Genomic DNA, 27,417 nt, shown 5'->3' with positions numbered 1-27,417 from the left:
TATGCGCAGCTCTCCTTGGGAATAATTTTAAATAATTAAATTTTACGGTTTTTTTTTTGTTTATTTTTTTATTGGTCCTTAATTATACTTTATTTATTATCGTTGATTGGTAGAAAACATTGCTTAACGACCGGTCGTGTTCGCGTTGCGTTTTGCGTACGGAGATCAACTACTCAGATATGACCATCGCAGCCGTAATGTAGCTTTTCTATGCGGCCTAGCCGCCGTTCGGTAAGGGGAGACATTCGTGTTGAATTAGAACGCAATCTCCAAGTTTTGGCCATTTTTAATAAGTTCTGTACCTCTTATAGAGTCCTTTATGTACTCATCTTTCCTTCCTTCGCGGCAGTCATCAAAATTGATAATTTTGATTCCTCCTCGATCGATCGATTTAAAAAGCATAGCGACACCAACTCTGGTTCGGTTAAGACCAGAATTGATGCTACGTTGAGAAAACGCCCCTCAATTAGGTCAATAATATCAGAGAGATCTTTCGAGATCGAGATCGTGAGTAGCGAACGGCTTCAATTCGAGTAAGTAATGAACTAAATTCTTCATAAATAAATTTTCAGTTTAAGCTTTTATGAAATGAATTTTAAGCTTCTTGCAGCTGATTCCCAAAAACCACCCATATGAGGAGTGGTTGAGGGCTAAATTGCCAATCAATGCCTTGAGGAACGTACCTTCTTATAATCTCAGGAGAGACTCTTTTAATAAATTCCACAAACTGTTTCTCCGTGTGTCCAATAAAGGTTTTGCCATTGTCACTCATTATTTAAGAGGGAAAGTCGCGCCTTTCGCCCAAGCGAACTAGTGATAAGTGATATTTCACCACCAGTGGTTTTATTACCGTGGGTGTGTGCCAAACGGTGACATTTTTCTATGTGTTTGAGTTGAGGTGAACAAATTTTCTATGGTGTAAACCAGTTTTACATTTTGGAAATGTAAATGGAAAGAAAATTTTTGACATTTGACAGTTAAAGTTCAAAACAAACGTGATTCAATGTATGACTTTTTGTCTTGTTAATTACATGTTTAAATATATTCGTCAAATAAATACAAATATACGAAAATTCTTTGTCTTGGTCGTAATCATATTAATGAAACTGGAAATTTTCATTCGTATATGGGTCCATTTCTGATTGAGAACTTTAGGCAAAGTGCCTAGCTTTCTTCTATGATACTTACACACGTATGTATATATGGTATATACATGCTTATAACTTTATATGAAGATTTAAGCGAATGTTTTGAGGACCTTATGATAGGATCTTTTCCAACCTGTTTGAAAAAAATGTTATCTCTGCAATATTCAAACTTCTGATACTTTAATATTCTTTTTATTTTAAATATGACATACTACATACATTGATTGCAGGCTTTTTATACTCTTGCAACATTTTGCTACAGAGTATAATAGTTTTGTTCACCTAACGGTTGTTTGTGTCATATATACATATATACAAACGATCAGGATGACGAGACGAGTTAAATTCCGAGTGACTATCTGTCCGTCACAATTTTAAATTCCATCTGATTCTTTCACTTTCCACTATGCAAATCAAACACCAATAAATGTATCGGAGTAAAACTTTGCGTGAATAATGCGTTTAAAGTATGCCACCTCATGACCAAAAATTGTGTAAATCGAACCAAAACTGTTCAAGCCCTAGGTACTGAATATATTTGACTTTGTACCGAAAATATCGGTTAGTAAATTGATAAAATAAATAAATGGAACTCTCGATAATACTATATTATGTCTTTGTATCAAAAACTGTTTGAACCGGATCAATACTTTCTTTAATATAAAATTTTTCCAACACCTGAAGTAATTTCCCGGGCTTTAAACCTTGCAAGTTGAAAGAGTGTAAAATGTTCGATTACACGCTTCCTTGTTTGTTTAATGATCTTTTCTATAATAAATACGATCGACGAATACAATTAACAGGTATAAAAGGAATAAAGCCAATTTTTTATTTTTTCTGTAAGTAATTTTTCAAAAATTTAAACTATAAGCCAACGTTTTTATAGCTATTCTATAGCGGACCATGTTCATTCGGTGAGATATGTGACATATCCAAACTTTGATCAATGTAAATGATTTTTAATCTAAATGAAGCAGTATCCTGCATTTTTATTATACAAGTATCTTCATTATTAAAATTAGCCTTTCTACAAGATTCCCTTTAAATATATTTCGTATATAATAATACTATTAAATGGCATTTTATTAACTAATAAAGTATACATTTAAATTAGATATTATTTTTTAAATTCCTCTCTTCGTTATATGATTATATTATGATATACGTTCTTTGCTTGTGATTTTGAATACTTTTTTATTTATTGTGAATGTACGTATGTATTATGTAGGTTGCTTTTAATTTAATTCCGCTCAACGAATTCAAGAGTTTCGGTTAGAATTGTTACTCATTTGGCCGTTTTCTAGATGTCTGGTTAGCAACCATCTGTCAGTTAAGTTTTAGTTAACTCAATCAGAAGTCCTTCTTTCTTGGGTAGTTAACCGGTGATTTAACCGATATGTGGCTTCCAGAGATGTTATTTTTTGTGTCGAGACGGAAATGATGCTTTATTATAGCAAAGAACCTAATAGAGTATGGATTCAATTTTAACAGCCTTAAACGAAAAAAAACATGTAAGGAATAGCTAAGTTCGGGTATAACCGAACATTTTATACTCTTGCAATTTGCAAGGATCAAAGCAGGGGAAATATCTTCAACTTTCATTATTCGAACAAATCGTGACTGAATTACAATAAAATTTAGTATATTATTAAGTTATATTATAGCTCATAAACTCAATTAGTTTTATAACTATAATTTACTTCCCGTCAGCAAAAATTATATTAAAATCATCCTTAAATGATTGATCTGACATCACTTAACCGAAGAGGCTAAATAAATTTAATAAAAGTTGATCTGCAAACGATGATGATGTTTTGTTAAGGTACCTCACAGGCCATCAACAATGTACAAGAAGTAAACACAACCGGATGTTTGAAAATCCTGATATCAGTTATATGGGGGCCAGGGCAAGTTTTCACCTGATTTTATCAATTATTGGCACAGAAATGCACTGCTAGGAGAAAAATACGATATATAGCATATAAGGTCAGCCGGAAGTTCGAAAATCTTTCTATTAGGTATAGTATGTGGGCTAAGGAAAATATTGACCTGATTTTTGACATACAGAAACACTATTATCAGGAAAGGATTCTCTCCTAATTTCAGTTAATTAAAAAAATCAGTTCGAAGTTAAAGTTGCGTTATATGGGAAAGTAGGCGTGGTTTCAGTCTGATTTCGCCCAATTTCGCACTGTAATAGGGGAATGTCAAAATAATATTATATAACAAATTTGGTTATAATTTATTAGGTCGGTCCGGATACAAATACATACATACATATGAATGTGATTTCACCAAAATATCGGCGGTGCCACGGCCGTCGTTCAATTTTGACCCCTCCTCTTATAAAGCCCTCTCGTGCCATCCTGGATTTAAAATTTAATGTCATTCACGCATTTCCTTATTAGATTTTGAAAAACTGTTAGTAGATTTTTAAAAAATCGGCGAGTGGTCGTGGTTATCTTCCGATTTCAACAATTTTCACGTTGTCGCAAGAAAATATTATTTGTCTTGTGCAAATTTTGGTTCAATGGTTTGGGAAATATTTACATTGAACATATCAGCAGGGCCACTCCCACTTATCAAAAAATTTTCAAACTCTCATTATTACGATTCGTTGTACCAAATTCCAGTTTAAGCCTAACTTATGGCAACTTATTAGTTTTCGATTAATGGCGTGTTGTGGGCGTGGTAGTGAACTGATTACAAACTACGAACTCGTCCTCCCGATTAGACACAGGAACCTGTTTACAAAGTTATTTGACGATATCTCAATTTTTACTCAAGCATTTTTCGTCGAATGAAGAAGCTATTCTAGCCGAAGATGGATATTTTGCAGAGCTTCCGGAAAGCACTATAGAGATGGCATAAAATGATTGGAGGATCATTAGAATAAGTCTATTGAAGTTAAGGGAGATTATATTGAATAAAAAATATTTTTTCTACCAAAAATATATATATTTTTTTCATTTCGAGCGAAGACACTTTTCAACCAACTGATCGATCTGTGTGGTATATTTTTCTGGTAATAATGTTTCGGAAAAAATGAGCGAAATCGATCGACACTCCAGTCCTCAATTAAGTATTGGCTATAATGATTTTCGGACGGAAGGTTCTTTTCTCCCCAAAAACCTGCTCATTTGTCGGAAGTGCCGATTTTACCGATCAAAATCAAATTCTTGTATAGAAAACTCTTTTGTACAAGATATGTATCCTCACAAATTGTCCAGGTCGGACCTCTATAGCATATAGCTGCTATTCAAACTGACTGATTAAAATCGAGATAAGGATCTTCATAAAATATCTTTTTTCCTTATTAATCAAAGTTAATTCGATTTGAACGTTGTTTACATCAAACAACGTGGCTAGAAAGAACTAGAAAAACGATTTTTGGTGTATGCAAACCTGTTACATTCGAAACTATTGCTATAAGTAATGCACCTGTGAATGTTATTATGGCTTCAATGCAGCCGAAGCTAACGTTTTTCTTGCAATACTCTCTTTGATGGAGAGCATCGGTTTTGCCAATACCTGAAAGTATTCCCCAGCTTTGCTCCTTGCAAATTGCGAGAGTATGAAATATCCGGTTACACCCGAACTTATCCCTTTCTTCCTTGTTTTTTCTATATATTTGTACAAAATAACTGATTAACAAGTTAGGAACAGCTAAGCAAATTGCAAGAACCAAAGCAGGGGAAATACCTGCAGGCGTTGGAAAACATTATACTAAAAATGTAGCGAAAAGGTTTAACTTCATTGTTCGACGAAATGGTGAATCGATTACATTCAAATTTGGTATCACTTAGTTTTATAACTATATTTTACTATCCGTCAGCGAAAATTATACTAAAATCATTGGAGGCATAGAAACAGAAAGGCTGGTGACATTTATTTTTTACATTGCTCATGTATACTTAAGAAATTATTTTCAAGCAATTTTATAAATATAATATAAACTATCTCATAGATTGACCGATATTTTCGGCAAAAAGTCGACCATAGGCTCAGGGGTCCACATTTTTGGTATCTGGGGGCCTGAATAGGTATGGTCCGATGTTGGAAATTTTTAGACCTGAGAGCATACCTGAAAGAAAATATGCGTGCAAAGTTTTATCCCAATATATTAATTAGTGCTTACAGATGGAATTTAAAGTCGTGTTATATGAGAAGTAGGTGTTGTGACTGTCCGATTTCGCCCAATTTCGCACTGTTACATGGGAATGTCAAAATTATTAATGTACCATTTGCTTTTGACTTTTGAAGTATCACCCTCATCCAATATTGCTTGCAGTTCGACGTCTTCAAACTTTTTTGGTGATCTTCCAAGTTCATCATGTCTCACATCAAAATCATTTTCTCTGAACCGTTGAAACCATCTTTTGCATGTTGCTTTTGATAGAGCATGATCACCATATGCCTCGACAAGCATTCGATGTGACTCTGCAGCACTTTTCTTCAAAAATAAACAAAAACTTAAAACTTTCCGCAAAACATCACTTTCAGGTACAAAATTTGACATTTTCAACACAAAAAATATGATGTTGTTTGTTCAATGACTGTAAGGTTATTGAATATGATTGACAGTTGTCATGACAACCAAACAGAAAAAAATTAAGTATCTTTCACAACAAATGTTCCCTACCAACACATAAATATAAACATATACCTATATGGTGTAAAGTTAGCCGCACGTTTCAAAATCTTGAGTATCAGTTATATGGAGATATTGTACATTGTTATTAGACAAACACGCTCTCTCAATTTCATTTAAATAGTTAGCTCATTGGCCGATATATGTATGTGTGTATGTAGTAGATAGATAAATATTCATTGAGGTTTACACCGCAACCTAAGGTCTATTGTGCTCTGCCCTCTGTCACAACGTCTCATATAGCCCCAGCACATTGATAATTTCCAATATACTGCTTGGGTCTATTGAGGCGATGTGATTCTTATTCGGAAACATGGATGCAAGAGCCTTAATCCTGCATCTGCAGACTGTGATAGATTATCATCAGGTGCACGGAAGTTTCCGGCTCCATGTCACATAACCGGCAGTTTGCACAAAAAGCTAGACCTATGTTAAATAGATACTTTTTGAGCTTTCAAGCCAGTGTAAGATGCGACAAGTAGTCGGAATTTGTTTCTCGGGTGGTTGATTACGTTTTTATTCCTGCTGAGGTTGTAACCACCCATTAGAACAGTTCTGCAAAACTTTTTAATTGAAGGCATTACACCGGCAAAAATCTGTGTAATTGGTTGTATGGGAGATATATGTTATAGTTGTCCGATTTTCTTAATTTTCACTGTCATTGTTATGTACAGTGAACAAATAACTCAAAAACTGACGAAGAAACTTTTATAATCCCGAAAAATTAAACTTTACTTAAAAAAGCGCTGACTCGAAACTGGTTTTAGACCCATATTATCTTAGGCAAAGTTGTTCAGAATGATCTGTAGAACATTTCATGCATACGCGATTTTTTAGAAAATAAATCGACCCACTCTAATGAAGAGGTTGACATTGGTCTTCCCGAATTATCTCCGGGAAATACGCAAGTGCAGTAGCTCTTTCTTCCTCGCTGGCCGTACAGGTCCCCTCAGATCTTTTAATAGCTAACAGTCTTGCTTCTGACCAAAGCCCTGTGCAGCCTCCGGTGTTTAGGAAACGTTTTCACAGAATTTCCTAAAACTTTGCGGTTTTTAAGACCTAATCTCTTTATAGTAGTTAGGTTGCATTTATTTTCCAGTTCCCCGTGCGCTTGGCTTTGTTAAAAAGCCTGCGTACTGTTTTCCTAAGTTCCGAGGGGCAGCCTGACCACCAAGGACAGTTACGCTTTTTGGTGATCGTCTTTAGGGGATAGTCACAGTGATATGCATCTATGATGAACTGATTAAGTACAGACAATCTGCTCTCCAGTCCAGAAGGTGTAGCATTGCTGTCTATCTGTCCCACCCTACTTACATTCAACCTTAGCGTTTCCCGAAAGGCAGCCCAATCTGAGCTCCTAGGAATACGTTTGGGAGGGAATTGCTGAACTTCTACTTTTAGTCCAAATCTTATGATTTTCTGACCTCCATCAATTGTGGGACCAGTCAAGTCATAAGTTCGTTAACCAAAGTGATGCCCAGGATAATGTTATGCACCGAATGTGGTTGAAATTGTATGCGTCTGTCGCATTTAGTTACTGATTAACGCGCTTTTAGTTGCTTTTAACAAAACCATTGTATAGGGAGAGGGCGGAGTTATAATCACGTATATGTCATTTTATAGGTATCGATTAATGGCGTTTTTTAGGCGTGGCAGTGGTTCCATTACGCCCACCTAACCCGTCCTTTCTTTTTTACAAGGAACACGTGTACAAAGTTTCATTACGATGTCTTAAATTTTACTAAAGTTACGGTTTGCACAGACAGACGGACGAACGGATAGACACTCACCTGGATTTCAACTCGTCTCATCATTCTGATCATCTATATATTTGTATATCTAACTCGATTATTTTTAGGTGATACACACCACAGTTATGTGAACAAAACTATTATACTTTGTAGCAACAAGTTGCAAGAGTATAAGCTCGTGTAAAATTATTTTAAATTGTTTATTTTTTTATTTGAAAATTTAAAAAAATCGGTTTTTTTAACTCAGTGTAATCGGTTCCCAAAACTTTAATCGCATTTTCTTGGAAATACTATTTTCAGAGTCGGTAAGCGAAATTCCTCCGAAACGGTTGGACCGATCAGCTTGAAATTCCCACACTATCTTCTTAGATATAATTATCAGGTAATGATCGTAGGATTTTTGAGAATCAATTTACTCACAAAAAAAGACTTTTTGGGAAGCCGCCATTTTGTCAAAAATTAAAATATTGACTGGTCATTCGATTAATAATAAAAATTTTTTTGGATTTTAAGTAGAAAAATCTTACCTCCTGGAGGTCGGCTACGGGAACAAAATAAATCACCTACTATAAAAGTTCATGAAATTCTGTAAATGAATATTTTATTTATTAAATAAAATGCTGATTCAAAAAAATTAAAAACGAGCGCTTTTTTCAGACTCTCAAGTGGGTATAAACTCTTAATATTTTTCTGAAATAAACGGAACTAATGTTCAACCAGAGAACTTAAAAGAACGAGAAGCTGCAAATTAAATTTTGTATGATGCTTGATTGGTCGGCTAACAGAGCTGAAAAATTGAGATCAAGGAGTTCACCATTTTCTGTAATATTTGCTGTTATTTAACAGAAATGAGAATTTATATCACCGTTCTCTGACAAAATACGTATTTGCCTACATAAAGAGAAAAATTAAATAATTTAAACAAAAATACAAATGCCACTTCACATATGCATGATTATTTTTTGCCATATAAACGATTTTTATGATGAAAATTGATAAAATATGATTTTTTTTGCACAAATGAGGCATGATAAAAATGTAAATATATTTTACTTTTTTAATAATTTTCTAATTTCAATTGTTACAGAATTAATAATTTATGTATGTACATATGTACATCAATATGTTATATTATATAGTATAATAATATATTATCACTTATCAATAGCATAGCATGCGCTTGCCTACAAGCGTCTTTTCGCGACGATGGCAAAAGCTAGAAATCATAAATTGAACAACTTTTTTATGTTCCCTCTAGAAGGGAAAAGTGACAACCCTGCAAGCCCACAAAACACAGAAAAAAGTGACAAAAGTGGCAACAAAGCTTTTGTCGATTTAAAATATTTTACAATTCTAAAATGTTTTACAATTCTAAAATATTTTTCCGTGACTCGCAAAAATCTCCGTCAATATGTACAAGTATGCATGGTCATATATAAACATACATATTTACAATGATTTGTGGGCAAAGCTGTTTGAGCGGCAAGGGAAGCGGTGACAATCGGCGAGCGTTCGTTTATTTTTCGGTCATCTCGGATTTTCTACCAACCACACAATTGTGACGCTTTGTCGTCGCGTCAGTCCTTCGACAGATTGACTCTTTGATATAAAAGCAAAAAACGTGAGCTTCGATTATTGGTTGACCGTGTCAACGGAGATTTCACATGAAGTAATGAGTGTTTATATCTACATACATATTTGTTTGTAGACAAATTTACAAATATTTTTCTTTCATATTTCTTTACATGTACACATGATATGAAAATGCCGACGGCAAAACACAATTCTGTACTTTTATGACTCCATAATAGTGTCAAGTACATGAATTATTTTAAGAAATATATCAAAATACTTTATTAGTAATAATTTAAAGTGATATGATATATTTCTCATAAAAAGTTAAAAATAAATTAACATAAAATACTTTAAAAAATAATAAATAATAGTTCAATAAAAGGGAATATATTTCAAATGGCATATCAATATTACCAAGATTGGCATACATATTATATTCTCTTCAATATTAGCCGGTTGGTTATGTTAAGAGTACAGATGTACAGATTCACCGCTGTTATAAAAGCGAGAAATGTTATTTGTTTCTCCTGTGAGGTAAACTCCTTGATACAAATTTTACAAATGTTCGCTGTCGAACCTGCACCTTCTCGTTCTTCTAAGTTCTCGGGTTAGAGAACACTTTTACTGCAAAGTTTACTTTCGCAAAAAGGTCTTTTGTTTCTCCATCATAAGTAATTATTTGCCATAGTCTCTGAAATTAATGCAAATTCAGTACAAATTAATAAAACAACTAATAACAAGTTTTACAATCTCACTACCTCATCGCTGCATATGAACATGTCAAAAAGCATCAACTTTATTTGAGATACACGATTTTCTCTGTCAGTACGCATCGACTACCGGTTTAATGAGTTTCAAAACATGGTGCTATGTCTAAAATATTTTGGATGCATTACAAAATATTATCAGGGGTGTTGTAGAATCCAAGACAGATTTGCCAAGTTGTCAGAATTGCAAACCAATTGATTTTCAATGGTGTCAAACTCAAAACCAATATTCGAATCAGCTGCTTGCTAATGTGAAAAACTTGCAATGAAAAAATTTGAAAGCAATTCTATTAAAGTTTACAATGAATTGCAAAAGCAACAAAAAAATTGCAAAAATGCCAGGTTTCCTTTTTCGAACTGCCTGCGTCATGTATACTGCGCAATTTGCATTACCGAAAACGCCCATACCTTCAGCGTCTTTCCTGATTTTACCATATATGGAGCTGCATCAGTGACATATAAAATAACTTTTGACTTTTCATAATCTGGACCCAATAATTGCATGGAATCAACAAACGCTCTTATGATTGTAGAGTGATTCGTCCGTTCTAAACAATCGATGTATAATAAATACATTTTGGGACTTATGTCTTTATCTTGATGTAAAACCCACAATGTTTGCTGCAAAGCGTCCTCGTGAATTTCGATTTATACCCACAGAAAGCAGTTTTTTCAATTTAGGCTAATTATATTAACAGAATGTACTAAAAATATGCTGTTTACAATGTTTTTTTAGGCAAAATATGCAAATATATTCTACTAGGGAAAAATGTGCTCTAACAAATCGATGCCATCTTAACACAACATTCTTAATTTGCATACTTTTTAAATTTAAATTTTTTAATGACTTTCCACAAAATTTTTTTTTAATATATGGGCCCTACATACTACTATCTAGACCAACTTGTGTATTCTTTTTAAGTCAATATGTAATAAATAAATTTGTTCATTTTTGTTTAACAAATTTATTTTAAATCCACTTTGTTTAGAAAACATGCATGCGTATATACATACCCGAGAACCGAGTATTTTTCTTGCTTGTGTATCCAAAACGATCAGACATAGAACAATGTAAAGGGCGTTGGAGACGCTCAAATTATTGCGTCAAGCATTGTATATGTGTATTGAAGTTCATTCGTATCTTGTCCGCAATCGTTCAAATAAATCACTCCAATCATATCTTGTAACTCACTATTGAGTTCGATCACTGGATTGTTAAATTAAAGTCCCAATTTAATGCTATACACTTATCTTTATTTCTAATTCCAACAACTTAGAACATTCTGGCAACTACATATTCGCTGTCTAGTTGCTTCTGGCAATTTATCGTCGGTTCGATTTTGTTCTATCGTCCATGTTCGTCACACTGCCCTCCACCTAAGTCTGATCGTCCCGATTAGACATATTTGCGGTCCCAAACACAAATCGTTTATGTCCCCCACATCGTCTTCTAAACTGCTGTTAATTTCCGTAGCCGTCCTTCTCTTCTTGGAGTTGATTCCATCCGTTTTGCGGATACGCAGTTTTTGATACATCCCCTGGCTTAAAGCTGACTCGAGATTCCATTCTTGATCAGAATGTAACTCCATTGGAAGTGGTTGATGAATGCGGAATTGGTTGATGAATGCGTTCGTCACTCGTTCAGCCTCTTGATTGGGATTTGTGTATAATTTTGGCCATTCGTTGAAATGGTCCACGACTACCAACACATGACTATTTCCTAATTTATTGGTGTGAAATGGACCATCTTCATCCAGAGAACTTAAAACAACGAGAAGGTGCAAATTGAATTTTGTATGATGCTCGATTGGTTGGCTGAAAAATTGAGATCAAGGAGTTCTTTTAAGAAGTTGTTTTAAGTTCTCTGCTTCATCCACGCCTATTTGCTCAACTGGCGTACACGAATTGTACTGTTTCATCTGTTCATGACTCCTGGACCTTGATCCTTTAGCTACAACGCCCTCAGACTATTTCTCAATACTCTCCATAGCTGATTGGCGACAACCAGTCCAATAAAACCTTTGCTTTAATTTCTCCATGGTTTTCGTGATTCTCAAGTGCCCTCCTCTTGGACCCTTGTACTGCACGTTAAGAACTTCAGAAATTCTAACCTTTGGAACAACCATAAGTACTCGGGAGGTTTGCCCATTTTCGCATTTACATACTCCATGCAAGCAGCCACACACCAACTTAAAACTGCTCCGCTCTGCCCAAGATGCTTTTGCGACTGAGTTTTCTAAATTTATTCTCCACTCGTTATACATTGGTTCAACTCCACTTCATGCACTACACTTTTCAATTCTGGACCTTCTTGCAAAGATTCACCCGTTTCAGGTTTAATTGGCATATCGAACTGTAGGGTGCAGTTGAAGTTGCAAATCGTCTTAGGGCCATTAGACTTTAATCAATTTTTTTGAGTCATTGGCGCCATTTTGCGAGACACTTTTTCCAGTTTCGAAGCTTTACGCCGCTTGTACTGATTGAATTAATCTATTAATTATTGCGTTCTGATTGAGTGAAGATCCTCTACTGCAACACTGTGATCACGAATTGCAGGGGTCGCCAGCGAAAACCAAAGCAACTTTAGAAATACCCGACACTTGGACATTTTGGAAACGGGGAAGCACTTTGCTTTCAGGGATACCGATATAACTGTTGAGATAATTACAAAAATTAGCTGAGGATATGCGATGTACTAGTCAATAAACGAGCTAATAAAACAAAGTTAGCATTGGAGAATTAGACTTATTCTTTTAGAATTTACTCTAAAATCTTTCAAAATGAATCTTTAAAATAGTGCGGAGACTATGGACAAAGTCTAAATATGCTTTTCCGTCGCAAAACTTAAAAATATTTAATTATCAAAATTCATTTATTTCGTCTGTATTTTTTATTTTTTATATAAACAAAATATATAAATCCATGTTTTAGAAGAGAAAATTAAAAATTGCTAAAATAAATAGCAAGCGTGAGAAATCATTTAAATTCAAAGTAAAAGAAACTTTTACGAATGAAGCGTAATATATAAAACTTTCAGTAACCAAGGAATATTGCATGTTCAATTTGTCCTTTCTTAATCCCAATTTTCTTCTTCTTCCAATGGACCAGGACCAGCCGAAGTGATGAAGTTGTCATCGGACTGAAAATACAATTATTTATATTACAGCATCTACATATGTATGAATATTATAATATTTCAGATAAATGTATATACTTCTCCAAGAGAAAAAACTTGAAATCAAATAATGTCTTCCCTAAGATAACCTTTTGAATGTCGGAACATAAAGATTTTCGGTAAAACAACCAATTTCTAAATACTTATAATAAGTAACAGACATGAAAGGTGTTGAAATATATGTATGTACAGTAGCGAGCAGAAATGAGTGCATGTTTATGATACAGACTTTTATCACCCATAAAAACATAACACCACAAGGAAATCCAATTTTTTTTTTGTTTTGGTTTTATTATTAAATTCGTAACAAATTCTAGTAAAGAAACAATGACTAATGAGATAAATTCAAATAGTTTGGAAGAAAATACGAAAGAAATTCGCGATTCCAAGTGTTTTCGCTCTCTCACTTCTTTTTTCAGCATAAATCAGCCGGATTCACCGTTATATTTGTTCTTTTGCTATTTTTGATGTTCTTACAAGGTGCGTTCCAAAGTAAACAGTAAAAAGGTTACAAAGTAAACTCTAATGGCGCCATCTATATGTCGACTAGTGCGTTAGAATCTGCTATCCTTTATCGACTTCCAGTAAAAATTTCATGACATCTCATCTATTGGAAGTGAAGTTATTGCGTTTTAAGTGTCTGTATGTTTTTGTCATCGGTGCGGAAATGAGCTTCGAACAAAGAGTCAACATTAAATTTTGCTTTAAAATTGGTAAAAATTTTACCGAAACGTTTCAATTGATGAAACAAGTTTATGACGATGATTGCCTATCCCGTAGCAGAGTGCACGAGTGGTTTTAACGTTTTCAAAGTGATCGTGAGGACATAAATGACGATGAACATGTGGGCCAACCAAAATCCGTGATCACCGAAAATTCCATCGAAACTGTGCGTGAATTCATAAAATATCAGCCGAAATCATCATTGAAATTCATGGAAATAGAATTGAACATCTCCAAAACATCGATTTATCGCATTTTGACCGAACATTTGGGCTTACAAAAGATGTGTGCACGGTTTGTTCCGCACAAATTGACTGACGACCAAAAATTGCTCAGAATTCAACATTCAAAGGACATCATTAAAGAGACAAAAAAAATAAAATAAAGACCCGAACTTCCTTTACAAGATTGTGACTGGTGACGAAACGTGGTGTTTTCAATATGATCTCGAAACGAAACGCCAGAGTGCTGAATGGAAGGCGCCGGACGAGCCGAAACCCAAAAAATCGGGCCTGGAGAAGTCAAAAGTGAAGACAATGCTGATTTGTTTTTATGATTCCAAGGGTATTGTCCACAAAGAATTTGTTCCACCCGGCCAAAACATTAATGCGGTATTCTACCTTTGAGTTTTGAAGCGTATGGTGCGCCGACGACGACGTGTTCGGCCAGAATATCGCGAAGATGGAAGTTGGAGTTTGTTGCACGATAATGCGCCGTCTCCGATTATTTGCCGTATCCGATTATTTGACCAAAAATCACATTTTAACAATCAACCACTCCCCGTATTCACCTGATATGGCACCGTGCGACTTCTACTTATTCGGAAAAAATCATTTGCCGATGAAAGGAAAGCGTTATGCAGACGTGGAGGCCATTAAAAAGGCTTGCACCGGCGTTGGCGGCCATACCGGGCAACGAGCTAAAACACTCGTACGACATGCTTTTGGACCGTGCAAAAAGCTGTTTTAAAGCAGGAGATTATTTTGAATAAAATTAATTGATTTTGCCGATAAAACCATTTGTTCTGTCTTTTTTTTTTAAGTCCTGTTTACTTTGGAACGCACCTTGTAGTGCAGTTTAAAATGTGTTTCGGGCGAAGCAAAGTAGTCTTTGAGAATTGTCTTTGAACTAGAAACAATTTGTTGATATTTTGGGAAAAAAAGATGAGAAAATTATCTGAAAAAATGGAAAATAATGGAGCTTGACCGAAAATGGCTGTACCACGCGGAAAATTTCCAAGAGGCTTGGTATTACCAAATCGGCGGTGATCGCAGTTGAAAAGAGGCGGAATCTGACTCCCAAACCGCAAGTCACAGATGGCACAAAATTATTGAAGGACTCAGATGTTCGACTAATGATGTCCGAAATGAGAAAAAAACAAGCTTCTAACACCAAAGGATGCTTTTCTGGAGATTAAAAAAAAAGTTAGTGAATGGACTGCTAGAAGAGCTCTGCGAGACATCGAACAAGTATTATATTTCAAGTGTGAAAAAAAACATGCATTGTCCGATAATAATATTTATAGCGCGTTTGAAATTTGCAAGGGAGCATCCAAAATTGGACCATTGATGATTGGATACGTGTTCTCTGGACTAATGAGACCAAATTTAAGCGAATTCGAATTCCGAAAGATATTATTGAAAATTTGGTTGAGAGCATGCAATACTGTGTAAAAGAAGTTATTTCTAATAAGAGTATATGGACAAAATATTGACATCTATTTAGTTATTGAATTTTTTTGAACGTGCAAAATTGAGTTTATGCTTGTTTGCTTCGTTTTTTCTTTCAAACTCTTCGAAGTTTTCTCATTTGTCATTGCTCCTTCACTAGAATTTGTTACGAATTACATAATAAAATGGTACTAAAAAATTTTTGGATTTGCTTGTGTGGTTGTGTTTTTATTGGTGACAAACGTCAGTTTTGTAAAAACGCGAACCAAATATTATACATAAATTCAAAAATCTCCTAGCCTGTACACTAAATATATGGCATATACAGTTGTGTTCAAAAGAATAGGAGTGGCAACATTAAATATAAGCTATATTTTTTATACCCAAATTTAATAATTCGGTGTTCAAAATAATAGGAGTGTAACAAAATACTCAATAAATCAAACAATAAATAGAAAATCAGTAAATTATCATTAGTATTGTATATAAGTTAGTTTCCCTAATATTTAGTTGAGTAACCGTGATTTTATATTTGTTGCAATGCTTCGTGAACTGCGCTCCACTTTTTTAAATATCTTGTATACTTCGGGTCGTTATCTTGCTGAAACAACCACTTTAACGGCATATTTCACTCAGCGTATAACAGAGTAACATTTTCCAATATTTCCACATAGATGTACTGATCCATGGTTCCTTTTATCAGATGGATTGCTCCAAAGTCGTTGAACGAGAAACTTACCTATACCATTACTTTTGCTCCACCATATTCGACGGTCTTCACAATGTATTTCGGATTATATTCAGTATTTCGCGGACGACGGACCTACTGCCTTGACGCAGTGCCACCAAATAAAATCACCTTACATTCGTCTGTCCACAAAATATTTCTCTATTTTTCCGTTGACCCATTGGTATGTTCCTTTGGCAAATGGGAAACGTGCTTCAATGTGTTTCTTTGTCCACAATTGAACTTTTCAAGGACTCTGCGCAAATAAAATGTTTTCCAGTAAACTTCTACGAACTGTTACTTCACTAATATCAAGATCTAGACGTTTCTTTGTTTCTTTAGATGACGCTTTAGATCTTTTTTAGGCGACTGGAGTATGTGTCGATCGACTTTTCTAGTGGTTTTGCGTTTTCATCCACGTGTCTCGGTTTAATTTTTGTAGAACAGGGCATTTTCCATCATTTGATCAAAGCACCCGAGTACTTTTCAATTTCTTTATAAGTTTTATCGTTTTTTTCGAAGATCTTTTAATGACTTCACGCTTTTCCCGCGGCTGTGTTTTTGAACACATCTGTATCTACTTGTTATGAAGCTCATTTCGCTGCACAAAAATACCGATTATTATACTCTTGCACCATGTTGCTACAGAGTAATATTAGTTTTGTTCATTCAACGGTTGTTTGTATCACCTAAAATAATCGAGTTAGATATAAGGTTATATACAGTTGTGTTCTTGAAAATACTAGTACAACCGGGGCTAATATTTAAAGATCTTTCCTAACATATACTGATTTGCCAAGTCAACAAGGGTGATTATTTTGGTAAAATATACACAAAAAATTATAAAAACAAAAAAAGCACGTTACTTTTGCTTCCACTGTCTTTTCTATGCCGCATTTTTGTATTTGCTAAAACAAAACGAGCTGTTAGTAAGGCTTGCATTTACGGGTCGATAAATTAAAAAAATTATTAGATAGTTGCGATAAGTAAGTGTATTTAAGGAACAATTTAAATAAATCAATATAAGATGACAGACAGATATGAAAAAACAAGCCCTATCAAATAGGAGACTATTTGAAAATAACTCTTTTGACGAAAAAACACATGGCTGCAAGAATAAATTTCGGAAAAGAACATTTCAATTGGCCATCTACAAATTGGTGGAATTTGCTGTCTTCTGATGATAGCGATATTACTTTTTTTTCAAGAAAAAGGTCCAGAAAGAATGTCCGCCCACTAACAAACACAATTTGTCACTCCAGGTGTTATGATCTAGCAGACTCTATGCAAGGTCAGTGCCAGCATGTATTAAAAAATTAAGGCTTTACAACCATTTCGAACCATTTGAAATTTGAACCGTTAACTGGATTTTTTTCTGTTCCCTCAACAAAATAGGCACTACTATATTCGTGAAAACTAATTTTATCTTTTTTTTAATAAACCTTACTACATACAGATACATACATATATTTAAAAAATAAAACTGTGTATGTACATAGATACATACATAAATGATCAGAATGACGAGACTAGTTTAAATCCGGGTCAGTGACTTGAGTAAAAAATTGAGATATCGTAATGAAAACTACTAAAAGCGCGATAAATCAATAATTAAATGCGCCCGAGATATACAATTTTTTAGGAGCCGAGCTAAAAATGGACGATGGACTCACATCTCCGGACGTACTCAAACAATTTCAACGACATTCGGTACATAACATTATCCTGACGATCCTATGTTACATTTTGAAAATGAGTGCAATCGGACTACAACCACGCCTACTTCCCATATAGCACAATTTTAAAGTACACAAATCAAAGATCAATGAATATAACCAGACAAAACTTTGCCCAAGTAGCGCCTTTGAAGTATGCCATCTCTAATCTAAAAATTGTTTAAAAACGGACCAGCCTCCACATACCAAATATGTCAATATATATATATATAATATATAAAATATCGGTCAATCTGTGACATATTTTTGAAATTCGGGGAAAATGTTTCTTTGATAATAATATACCCTTTTGTCAAAAATATTATGAATCGGATCGATACTTCGCTTAGCCCTCAATGCCTAAAAATTTTTGAACCAGACTTTATAAAACATATATCGGTCAATGTTAGTTATATTAATGAAATTGAGAGTGTATTTGTGTAATAATAGTGTATCTTTGTGCTAAAAATGGATCAAATCGGATCAACCAACCTTCCCTTAGGTCCCATATACCTAATATAAAGACTTTCGAACTTCCAGTTGACTTTATACCACATGCATACAGTTACTGACAATAAAATAGAATCAAATAGATGGTTCCGAAATAAATAACAATCTTTATTATTTGTCGGATAGATTTCCGAATCGTTTTCCCTGTAATCGATTCCTACAATATTTATATTTTGAAACACCATGATGGTAGCTATGTTATTATTTCATTTTACAATTATCTTTGTGTTCAAATTAAACAAAAGTGTACTTTTGTTGTCGTGACAAAAAAATAGAATCAAGGAATAAAAATATCAATTATAGACGTTATTTAGTAAAGAATTATATTGTTAAGTATATAATCTGTAAGATATTTGTTAAATTTCGACATTTTGTCATAATTAAGTATTATTTGTAGAAGGAGCTGAGGAAAGCATTGCACAGCGGCAGAGTGTAAGCTCATACACAATTTGCAAAATAGCGGTATACCCAACGGAAAATTGCAAAAAAAAATTGTGTTTTAAGAGATTTTATTAAAACGCGATCCTTTGAAACCCTCTGTACCTATCAAAAGAGAATTGGGTGTGGAAATTTCTTCGTGAACAGTTGCGTATCGCCTTGTAGAAAATAATCTATTCGGAAGTTTGTCCTGGAAAGTTCCAATGTTGACAAAAAAAAAAAAAGCAGCGGAACAGTCGGATTACTTTTGCTTCAGCGTATACCAATTGGACCGGAGAAGAAAATGCAAAAAGTGGCGTAAGATCCTTTGGTCTGATGAATCTAAAATAAATATGATAGATAGCGATGGAATAGTTTGGGTTTGATGTCCGAATAATGCTGAAATGAATCCCCGATACACGACAAAAACTTTCTAACACGAAGGTGGTAATTGTGTGGTGGGGATGATTTTCGTGGTACGGAGTTGTACCGCTGTTTTGGATTCGGGAAGTCATGGACTCTTATGACTACCTTTGAATTTTAGAAGATGTAATTCTTCCTTATGCTGGTTATGCGAGTGTGGTCAAGACTTGGCTACAGTACCAAGGAGTCGATGTAATGATTGGGCTGGCGCAATCTCCGGATTTAAATTCTATAGAAAACCTGTTCAAGATTGTAAAGAAAAAGTTGGGACCTATTAAACCACGAAATAAGGATATTCAGTCTGTAAAGCTCTAGTGGAATCTGTGCCGAAAAGGTGCACTGCCATACTCGCAAATCAAGATTTAGCAACAAAATTCTAACTTACATACAAATACATACATTTTTAGTTATAATAGTCTACTATTTACAAGTTTTGTCAATTGAAGTTTCTGACATATCCTTTAAAAGTTGTCTGCTGATAATACTTAAATTTATATTTAGGGTATTCATAAGGTGTCATATCTTTTATTTTTTTATGACTGTCATATCAACACTGTTGTTGTTTCCCATACAAAATTGAAATACCACAAATACAACACGGTGAGGTATGTCTTTTAAGTGTGCTATTCTATCAGCTGTATCTGTATGTTGTTGACGTTTAAATGTCTTCAATTTCTTTAATAATATAGAAGGAAGCCACGATATTCAGGTAAATTAAGTTGAAGAAAAGTAAATTATAAATATATTTTGTTGTTTCTGTGGTTGCAATGTGAACCAAGATCCCGCTGTTTCAACATAAAAAAGCTTTAATTTAGTTTTGTCACTTTCCCGTGGCATTTTTGTATTCTTAATTTTTCATTACCAGCTGGTGGTGTAGAAATATAACATACAACAATTATGGGGTGCTCACAAGTGTCGTATTTTTTAAGCTATTGAAATACGACATAAGACATAAGACGAAGCTTGTGAATTGCCTAATTAAGTTATTTTTACTTTTGAAATGTTTAACATAAATTTTGTTAACAAAAAAAATAATTGTTTCCTCCTAAGAACTGTGTATTTTAATGAAATTGAGAGGAAATTATAATATATTTTATATTTTTTCTGATCTGGCAGCAATAACTGTGGGATATTGTTATGTGTGGTGTGGTCTTCTAATAGGTATTTTTTCTGCTGAAAAGTACATAATTTCAGAATCTGATTAAATGATTGTGAAGGAATGTAAGTAGTATAAATCATAAATATAATAAATATATTTTTTAATATACTCTCGCAACATGTTGTTACAGAGTATAATAATTTTGTTCACCTAACGGTTGTTTGTATCACCTAAAACTAATCCGAGTTATATATAGGGTTATATGTACCTATATAAATGATCAGGATCAAGAGACGAGTTGAATTCCGGGTGACTGTCTGTCCGTCCGTCAGTTTGTGCAAGCTGTAACTTGAGTAAATATTGAGATATCTTTATGGAACTTGGTACCGTAAGACGGTTGGTATTGCAGATGGGCGTAATCGGACCACTGCCACGCCCACAAAACGCCATTGTTCAAAAAAAATAACCTCGCCCACTCCCCATATACGGGACTGTTAAAAACTACTAAAAGCGCGATAAATCAAGCACTAAACACACCAGAGACATTAAATTTTATCTTTGGGATAGTATGAGATAGGCATGGCACCGCCCACTTTTAGGTGAAAACCCATATCCTGGGATTTGCTTAACCGATTTCAACCAAATGTGGTAGTTCAGTTTTAATATTGACTAGAACACAAAAAGGGTCGAGGTACACCTGAAGAGGATTTTAATAAAAAAAAAAAAAAAGTTGATTTCATAACTATATAATCGTATGCTGAAATCATGAATTTGCTCGGTTGTTCCAAGTAAAGTATTCAAAAAGCTATATATTATGAACCGAAAGTAAAAAAAAACGTGGCCGCAAGGAATGTCACCAAAAATGATAGTACGCTTAACCAGACTATGCCAATTAAAGCCATTAAACCAGCAACGGGACTGAAAAAATAACTGAATTCGGATGTTAGTGTAGAGTTCGCCATCGCCTGCGAGAGAACAAACTAAATGCTCGCAGCCCTACGAAAGTGTCCGAATGAGTTTCTTGTAGTTGACAGTTAATATTTATATCAACTTTTCTATAAGGTATTAAATACTGATGATTAATAATCCCGTTTGTTGTACTGAGTTTATATAAAAAGTAACAACTGGACAGGCGACCGGCGAGGTGCTATTATTTTGACACCAGCTGTATGTATGTGTTTATATTATATTTGTATATTTATAAAATAAGTTCTCAAGTATACCTGAGCAATGTCAAAAATTAATGCTATCAGCCCTTCCATTTTTCTGCTAACAACGATTTTAGTATAATTTTCGCTGACGAGAAGTAAATTATTGTATTCAAAATATGATACCAAATTTGATTGTAATCCATTCACGAATCAGTGGAACAATAAAATTGAACCCTTTCGCTACATTTCTTAACATAAAAGTTGGTTACACCCGAACCTAGCCCTTCATTACTTGTTTGCTATTAAATTTAAATTTTTTTTTAAGTGCACAGTTTATTTTAAATTTTGTGTGAAGGTGACGCGTGTTCTTAATTTTATTTTGCGAACCAATAATAATTTCATTGATATTTTGTAAAATTGGGCCAGGGAAAATAGAGCGCTTATATGCAACACGAGCAAAAAAAAGGATAAGCCAGTGCCGATGCAACAAAAAAAAATACCCATCTTGTGTCAACAAAAAGATACCAACAAAACCAAGACCGTAAAACCGATATTAGTGTTGACAAAATCATAGTACGGAAGAGCCAAACCCGATCATTTTAAGTCAGCCATAGGAATTATGATAGAAGTTAAGAAATAATGTGGTGTGGATGTGTCTAGAAAGCTTGTCGGAAGGCGACGCAACTTCTTGGACGAATTAGCAACAAGAAACTACTCCTGTCAAAACGTTACATCAAAACTCGACTGTCATTGGCAAAGGCCCACAGAGACACAACACTGACACAACTTTGGAATAACATGCTTTGGAGCGACGAAACCAAGATTAATATGATGGGTCCAGATGGAAAGGTCAATCCCTTAAACCTTAGGCGTTGGGCCAATTGTTCGCATAAATGGTAAAATGGACCGGTATCAGTGTTTGGATGTACTTAGAAATATAACGGAGCCATTTGTTTTGAATCAATGACTATAAACTAGACATTTATGCAGGACAATGATCCGAAGCACATCGCAATGGTGGTAAGGCATTGGCTCGACAAGAAGAGAATAAGGATATTGGATTGGCCTGCACAAAGACCTGACTCCAATTTTGATGATTTATGGGTTGGAATTAAGGAGGCTTAGTATTCAATCCCAAAGCACAAAATTCTAACGAAGTGAGCCATTTTATGCTATTTTTTAATCATTTGGATAATTTTTTGTAATCTCTTATCAGGTTTTATTATTTATGTGTCCCGGCTGTCATGCCATTTTGCCTTTTTTTATAGATAAGATATATAATAGATAGATTTTTAGTTATATAAAAGTGAATAATTTTTAAAATAAAACTAATACCTCTTTAAATCTATAAGTAATAAAAGTATGGAATAAATAACCGTTTTTAATTTAAAGACCAAGTGTGCAATTTATGTGTCCATGGCTGTATATGGGTAAGAGGGTGGGAAAACAGGCATGTCGAATGAGGGCGAATACTTGTTCTTCACGTTAAACTCTACTCATCTGTGGAATAAGCATGTGGAAAAAAACTATAGTTAAAGCTAGAAAAACATTAATGGCATGCAAACGCCTTGTTGGAAAATCAAGGTTTATCAGGTGGAAATGTACCATAATTGTAACTATTCCACATTTGACCTGCTACTTAGAGACAACACTATCCAGTAGTACACCGATAGCTCGAAAACGGCGGGGGCATTAATGCAGGAATTTCAAGTCCAGGCAATAAACTATCCATGCCCATGTGTAGCTTCCCGAGCATTTCCAATCAGGTACACTTATACTCACACAATTAAATCACATGAACGATCTGGTGTACAAATTCATAAAAGTTAATGAGTGATAATTTCAAAAAAAAAGTTTCACAAAATTAAATGAATTGACTTTAAATTTAATGTGTTCATAGTTTTTTAAAGCTGCATTTTAATATAAAAACAAAAATGTTCTTTCTTCTTCATTGGTATGTATATTTCGTGCTCACATAATTAAGTTACCTTCAAAAAACAAATGTCAGATAAAAAAAATTTGATGTTTTGTTTAAAAAACTTGCTTTATTTAGACCATTATTTTGTTGAAGACCTCGATTCACTGTAGCATTTGCTCTTTCTACGAATCAGTGTGTTACATTGGTCCAAGATAATTTTGCTCCATTCGTCCCTAAGGTTTGCCAAAATCTAACTTTATTCCACAATTGTTCTTTTAATATTCCTCCATAGATTCTCTATGGCGTTTAAGTCCGGGCTTTAGGTAGGCCACTCAAGACACTTGGTGTGGTTTATTTCAAGCCAGTCTTTAACGACCCTGAAGCAGTGCTTTGGTTCGTTATCCTTCTGAAAAAATCAACCTAGTCGTAAAACATTGGCGTAATTTCCATTTAAATGTTCTGATAAAATATCTCTGTAAATACTGCCATTTTTTTTACTTTAATATGTACAAGTGATCCTGGTCCTACCCCGAACGGTGGGAGCACTGCTATACCATGACTGATGATCCACCATGTTTCACAATTTTATTTTGTATATATCGTGGTTTGATTCTTGTAGTGGTGGTCGCCTGAGATAGAGTCTACCATCATTCCTAAAGATGTTAAACTTGGATTCATCACTCTAAGCCACTAGATACCAGAATTTTGAGCTCTTTTGCTGGTGCTCTCTTGCGAACGCTAGCCTTCGTTTGATGTTCTTTGGTACGTTGGGTTTGCGTCGTGTAATTCGCCCATTTAGGGAATTTTCCTGCAATCTACGGCGGTATATCTATGCTGATACACGTATACCTTGTTTATGCTCCATTTGAGCTCTAATTTCACGTTACGTCAGAATCCATCTGACTCATCCAAAATATCCATCTGACTCATCCAAAATATTTGCCTATCGTCATTAAACACAGTATTTCTGGGTTTTTTATGGGCCAAATTTTCTATGATCTCTTCTTTCCTAAAATATTGCATAGTATTCTTAACCCTTCCCCAAAAAAGTCAAATATTCCGTTACTTTCGAAAAAATTTTGGTTTGGCAACATACCCATATGATTTTTCTTTCACTCTCTCTTATTTTTGACCATTATTTATTAAACCTTTAAAAAAAACGTATTTAAATTTGGGAAAACAATACACTTTTGACTTTCTTAATATTTTTCTTACGTAGATCGTTGCAATAACGACTTTTATTATAATGTCTTAATTATGTGATCACACGCGACTAGACCAACTGCGAAACAATTTAAATTTTTTCGCCAACCACATTACTAATTTCTCTGAATTTGTTCTTAGCAATTTTGACACAGATAACTGAACATTTTTCCATATCCGTATACAAATACAGAGCTACTTCGAGGACTTTACATTCTGAAACGTTATTTTGCCATGCAGTGAATTAATTATGTGAGCACAAGTGCATATGCAATAATTCGATGTGCAGAGATAAACCTTCAGCGTAACTATCGGAATGCTATACACTTCCCTGATCTGCAGCGGCTATCTGCTAAGACCAGAACCTTTTTTCGCAAAGGGATCCCACATCATAAGACAAATGTACAGAAAGGAAGATAACTGAGTTGCGTCAAACTGAATTGTTACCGGGCGGATACAATCTCAAAAGGGTGAAACAAATAATAGACTTCCCCAGATACAAATATTAGTTTCTTGTGTCATTATACACTTGTCACACTGCAAGCGTAAAAGTCACCTATATGATAAGTCAATAGTCGATTGCGTCGATTCTGTGCCATGAAGCTGGATTGTGAAGCAATCTGTAGACACAGAAATAAGGCCCCGGGAGTCAAGCAGGGAGCACGCATATGACCTCACTGGCGCCTAACAACATCCTTGAATTTATAAGTGAGCTGGACTTATCGAGTCTTTGTGATAGAGGGGAGGGCACAAAAGACCACATGTGGCATGTTTTAATCAACATTTTATTATACAGTGTGCGACAAAACTAAAGTACAGAATCTACCTTGTCGGTATTTAAATGAATAAAATCATAAAATAGACATTATTAGGATATTCATTATTCATTTTAAATTAGTGAGAATTAAACAAATTATCTTATTAAAAAAAAAAAAAAAAAGCTCATATATGAAAATTCCGCAAAAAAATTCTGGTGCCACAAAACTAAAGCACATTTCTAACTGTTTACATTCATTTTTTGCTTAGCGGTTTTTAAAAATCAGCAAATGTTGGATATGTGTAGTTATTACAATAGATAAATAGAAAACAAAAAATTGCAACTCGTTATTCAATGAGGTTAGTTGTATATTAAATTGAAATGTATTTTCAATGGCTCGAAACTCCCGACTTTATTTCCCTGGACAACCCCACCTTTGTTAAAAGCTAACTGGGTAGGCGTGAAAATTGTAAAAATAACTACGCTTTATTGATATCAGTAAACAAGGCATGAAAATGCATTTCCGGCTACACATTAAATAAATTAATTGAGTCCATGCCTCGCCGATGTGCAGCAGTATTAAAAAATAAGGGATACGCAACCAAATATCAAAAGACAAACATTTTTCAATCATAAAACTATTGCGCACCAGAATTTTGGAGATTTTAATATGAATTTTTATCGCTTTTTTTTGTGTAATCAGTTAATTTGTTTATTTTTACTAATTTAAAAAGAACAATGAATGTCCAAATAATTTTAATTAAAACAAAAATTATTTTTATGCCTACTTTATAATTTTATTTATTTATATAACGATTACGTGCTTTAGTTTTGTCTCACATGTAGCTCCATACACTTGATCCAACTTCTTTTAATTATGTTTGAAATCAAAAAGAAGTCCCCCGGAGCCAAGTTTTCTCAGCAGTCGATGTAGATTACACCTTGTGAATCCTAGAAAACGGTGCAATCAAATTTTGAAGTAAAGACGGTACACTCTTTAAGGTACTACTTGACTACTACAACTTGACTGGTGAAATTTGTAAATTTGGTGGATAAAATTAAATTGACATTATTATGTTACAGTTTAAAAATTACGAAAAGCTGACAATCATGTCTAATTCCCATATAACACAATTTTAAATTACATTAGCTTCTTTTACATTAAAAAAAATAAAGTTAAAGTGAATGTATGAAATTGTTTCAGAACTAGGCCAAATGAATGCAGCAACTCTTTATATAGGTACATACATATTCAGATGTCCCAACAACAGTAATTTTTTATAGCAAAGTTAGTTCTACGGAAATTGAACTTCCTTAATTATTCTATAATATTGTATTAAGTGAATATGTTGAAAAAACAATTATTATTGTATCCAATATTAATATTTCCAAAAATTATTGTCACTTAAATTATACATACCTGCATATTTTTTCGAACGTCCCGACCGCCGAATCTGCTGTGCGAATTGCTGAATCCATCCCCGCCCACACCAAAACATGATCGAAGAAATTGGGGCACTTCCTGCGAAGCGCCTTCCAGTATTTTAACCAAATCGCTTGCTATGGCCGAGTCCTGATCTGGATCAAAGAAGCTAGTTGCGCGTCCGTTATTACCGACGCGTCCTGTGCGCCCGATACGATGGACATATTCGTCTACAGAATTCGGAAGATCGTAGTTGATGACATGTTTAACATTTTTTATATCTAACACACAAAATGCAACTGGTAAAAGCCAAAAATAAAATCGGATAATCATTGATTGTGTGCTTACCGAGACCACGAGCGGCGACTGAAGTCGCTATTAGAACTTTCATTTTACCTGACTTGAAGTCAGCTAAAGCCATTTCTCGTTGGCGCTGCAATCTGTCGCCATGAATAGAAGTCGTAGGAAACTCAGTTTCCGAGAGTAAAGATGCTAGAAAATCTGCACCGCGTTTTGTCTCAACAAAAACAATGGTTCCATCGCTGCTTTCACTCAGTAATTCCTAAACAAATGAATAATCGTTGTTCATTTTATAAAATGTCAGTACAAACACA

General features: G+C 34.3%; 1 protein-coding gene and 1 long non-coding RNA gene across 3 annotated transcripts in view; both read right to left on the bottom strand.

Annotated features, from left to right (window-relative positions):
- vas (ATP-dependent RNA helicase vasa) overlaps positions 1-27,417 on the bottom strand; it is an 89,679-nt gene that overhangs the window by 10,141 nt on the left and 52,121 nt on the right. The window contains exons 7-9 of one of the 2 annotated variants that reach the window (XM_036373966.2): positions 27,152-27,365; positions 26,801-27,084; positions 12,746-13,031 (exon numbers count right to left, since the gene is read on the bottom strand). In XM_036373966.2, coding sequence (XP_036229859.1) covers positions 12,966-13,031; positions 26,801-27,084; positions 27,152-27,365 — 564 coding nt within the window. In that variant the 3' untranslated portion in view covers positions 12,746-12,965. Of the gene's footprint in view, positions 1-12,745; positions 13,032-26,800; positions 27,085-27,151; positions 27,366-27,417 lie in introns of those variants that run through there. The other variant, XM_070106743.1, reaches the window with a different exon arrangement.
- LOC138855963 (uncharacterized) lies at positions 5,023-6,219 on the bottom strand. The gene is made up of 2 exons (XR_011395100.1): positions 5,287-6,219; positions 5,023-5,232 (listed from the first exon to the last, which is right to left on the bottom strand). It is a non-coding gene; the product is annotated as an uncharacterized lncRNA (long non-coding RNA).

The sequence above is a fragment of the Bactrocera oleae genome, chromosome 3 (genome assembly GCF_042242935.1).
Source record: "Bactrocera oleae isolate idBacOlea1 chromosome 3, idBacOlea1, whole genome shotgun sequence".
NCBI classification, from domain to species: domain Eukaryota; kingdom Metazoa; phylum Arthropoda; class Insecta; order Diptera; family Tephritidae; genus Bactrocera; species Bactrocera oleae.
Note: the sequence above shows the minus strand (reverse complement) of the source record. Positions and strands in the feature narration are given on the sequence as shown.